General features: G+C 52.3%; 1 protein-coding gene across 5 annotated transcripts in view; it reads right to left on the bottom strand.

Moving 5' to 3' along the window:
• The window catches only part of NDST1 (N-deacetylase/N-sulfotransferase (heparan glucosaminyl) 1), an 85,116-nt gene that overhangs the window by 9,374 nt on the left and 72,260 nt on the right, over positions 1-3,482 (bottom strand). For all 5 annotated transcript variants that reach the window (XM_010850572.1, XM_010850571.1, XM_010850573.1 and 2 more), the window contains one exon: positions 2,931-3,105. In XM_010850572.1, coding sequence (XP_010848874.1) covers positions 2,931-3,105 — 175 coding nt within the window. The remainder of the gene's footprint in view (positions 1-2,930; positions 3,106-3,482) is intronic.

Raw genomic sequence — 3,482 nt, 5'->3', positions numbered from 1 at the left:
GAGAGTGAAAAAGTTGGCTTAAAGCTCAACATTCAGAAAACGAAGATCATGGCATCCGGTCCCATCACTTCATGGGAAATAGATGGGCAAACAGTGGAAACAGTGTCAGACTTTATTTTTCTGGGCTCCAAAATCACTGCAGATGGTGACTGCAGCCATGAAATTAAAAGATGCTTACTCCTTGGAAGGAAAGTTATGACCAACCTAGATAGCATATTCAAAAGCAGAGACATTACTTTGCCGACAAAGGTTCGTCTAGTCAAGGCTATGGTTTTTCCTGTTGTCATGTATGGATGTGAGAGTTGGTCTGTGAAGAAGGCTGAGCACCAAAGAATTGATGCTTTTGAACTGTGGTGTTGAAGAAGACTCTTGAGAGTCCCTTGGACTGCAAGGAGATCCAACCGGTCCATTCTGAAGGAGATCAGCCCTGGGATTTCTTTGGAAGGAATGATACTAAAGCTGAAACTCCAGTATTTTGGCCACCTCATGAGAAGAGTTGACTCATTGGAAAAGACTGATGCTGGGAGGGATTGGGGGCAAGAGGAGAAGGAGACAACAGAGGACGAGATGGCTGGATGGCATCACTGACTCGATGGACGTGAGTCTCAGTGAACTCCAGGAGTTGGTGATGGACAGGGAGGCCTGGCGTGCTGCGATTCACGGGGTCGCAAGAGTTGGACATGACTGAGCGACCGATCTGATCTGATCTGAACTAGGAGGTGGCCAGAAGACACCGAGCTTGAACCAGGAGGCCTGGGCTCAAGATCTGGCTCTACCTGTCATTACCCTTTGACCTCAGGGAAGTCACAGCCCCTGGAGCCCTAGTTTCCCCGTCTTTGCAAGATGGGAGTCAGACTAGGTCAGGGCTTCCAAATGCTGGTCACTCTGCACCATCTCTGTGGTCTCTGCCATGTCCATCTGTGCATGCCAAATCAACAGAATTTTCTTTATGTGGACACATCTTATTCACGTAAATGTATTTCAAAATTAAACTCAATACTGCCTTCACAGACAGAAAACTAGAATCAGCTGTCATATATAAAGATAATAAAGGTAATTACTCATAAAAATAAGTAAAATCATCCACAATAAAAATAAAGCTATATGTTCGCACACCAGGCATATACAAATATCTGCTCTAAGCCTTGATGCAGTCAGGCGGGTGGAGCCCCTGTGATAGGATTGGTGTCCTGGTAAGAAGAGACACCACAGAGGTGGTTTGCCATGAGGGTACAGTGAGACAGTGGCTGTCTAAAAGCCAGGAAGGGAGCTCTCACCAGGAACCAGATCGACTGGTACCTCAGTCTTGGACTTAAGATTTCTAGGCTCCAGGACTGTGAGAAAAAAATGCTGCTGTTTAAGCCATCCAATCTATAATATTTGCTGTGGCAGCCCAAGCAGACTGAAACAGAAGGACTGGGGAAGAACTGGAAAGGGGAAAACACCAGGTTTGAAGCACCTGAAATAACGCCCCGGGCAGTCAGCATCTGCAGAGAGCCAAAGTCCAGAGATCACGAGCCTGCTCACCAGGGATGACCCTCAGGAGCCCCCACACCCTCACTGAGCATCACACACAGCCTGGGCCAGGGGTGGGGGGGACAGCCCCCCTCCTCCTGATCTCCCCTCTGAGGCAGGCCATCACCCTTCCCTTCCTTCCAGCCCCTCCCTGGACCGTCCTGGGAGGAATCAGCTCCCCTTCTCCTTATCCCGCCTCAGCCACAGACAGAAGAAAGAACAGGGGCTTAGACCTGGAGGAGCTGGGTTCAAAACGCCAGCACATGAACTTGAGCTAGTCACCCGGCTTGATGAACCTTGGTCTTCTGTCTGTGAGAGGAGACATCTCCGCCCTCTGGAGGAGGAGGTGCATTAGGACAGAACCCGGATGCCTCCACCCAGGGCTGCTTTCCCTCTGCCTCCCTCTCCTTCCTCCTTCCTCCCCCCATAAATACAGATGGTCAGTCTCTGCTGGGGCACAGGGTAGGGGGCGGCAGGGCACGCAAGAGAAATGGCTTCCGTTCCCCCAGGATCAAAGCCCAGAGGAAAGGAGAATATTGGGGTATAGACAGAAAGTCCTAGAGAAGTGAGAGGAAGAGTGGGGTTGTATACCAGATGAGGAGGGTAACCAGGCTTGGGAGGGAGAGGAGGGGGAGAGGTCTGTGGGGGGATCTGCACCCGGACTCCTACCAGCCTGTGGTCACAACGAAGCCCCAGAAAGGAAGCTCAGAGTGTGGCCAGGCCTACAGTAGGACCAGCTCTAGAGCAGGAAGCCCCCCACCCTGGCATAAGCATAATTCCAGCAAGACTGGAAGGTAGGGGAGGAAACCCCCCAAAAGCCCTGAGCCTAAGCTTTCCTATAAGCCCAGTGGAAAGGTGCTCAGAAAAAATTCAGTCAGGTCATTGATATTAAAGAAAATTCTAGTTCTTACACAGTCAAGTAGAAACTAGAAGTTGCGTTCCCTCACACAAACCACAGTCCAGGTAACTTCCTTAGCTGATCAGGCGTTTGCATCCTCCACTAGGGATGGCAGGTCCTGTGTTCTGTCCTTCTTTGAATTCCCACCCCCACCCAGAGCCCAGTGAGGAGGCCACAGATAGCATGAAGCCCAGATCACTATTCACCAAATCCTGGCTTCAGCAAGACAAAACCAGCCTCCACCTCTACTTGGAGAATCAGAGTCAGAGCAGGTCCCCAGATGAAGCTGGGAGGGGGAGCAGGTAACCTGGCTGGGACTCAGCGTGGATTTCTGCCCGGCTGCTCCTCTGGGCTGGACGCACAGTGGAGGGGACCCTGTTCTTACCCACCAGTGCACTGCAGGAGCCCAGCTGAGGGCGAGCGCAAAGACGACACAGGATAAATGTTTGCTGATGTTTATTAGTGGCTGAGTGGTAGACACAGCCTATGCCACTGCCCAGGGCCCCACCCAGCTCACCTGGTACCAGGAGTAGGCTCGGTCCGCTGGGTTGATGAGGATGGTCAGGACCTTGGCCTTGGGTAACAGGGCAGCTGCCCGCCGGGGAGCCACTTCCGAATCAAAGTAGTTGGCGCTTTTCTCAAAGTAGAAGTCGGAGGTGGTGTTGGAGGGGATAGGGAAGAATTCCATGTACCTGCAGGAAGCCCACAGAAGAGGGCTCACAGGCAAGATTCAGGAGGGGCCTGAGGAACGCAGCCGGGAGGGCCAGGCTCACTGGGCGTGGAACGTGAGAAAGCAAGCAGGCACACTGCTCTCAGTCTGACAAGGACTTACTTGCCAGGATCTGAGACACAGTGGCCACTTGGCAGACTCCATCTTATGAATCAGCTCCTTTTTCGGGGAGACTTGGGATCAAGAGGATCTGAAGATGTATGTGGCGGGTGGGGCGGGGGACGGGCAGGTGTGTACGCATGGGAAGGGGTTGTGTCTTCTCTTCTTAAATGGGATGCTCCCGGAGTGAAACTGACAGGGTCCTAACCCTTACTGCCACTAGGGGGCGAGCGGGGATGC

Source organism: Bison bison, unplaced genomic scaffold, assembly GCF_000754665.1.
Source record: "Bison bison bison isolate TAMUID 2011002044 unplaced genomic scaffold, Bison_UMD1.0 scf7180017864291, whole genome shotgun sequence".
Lineage (NCBI taxonomy): Eukaryota > Metazoa > Chordata > Mammalia > Artiodactyla > Bovidae > Bison > Bison bison.
This window is presented reverse-complemented; position numbering and strand designations above follow the sequence as displayed.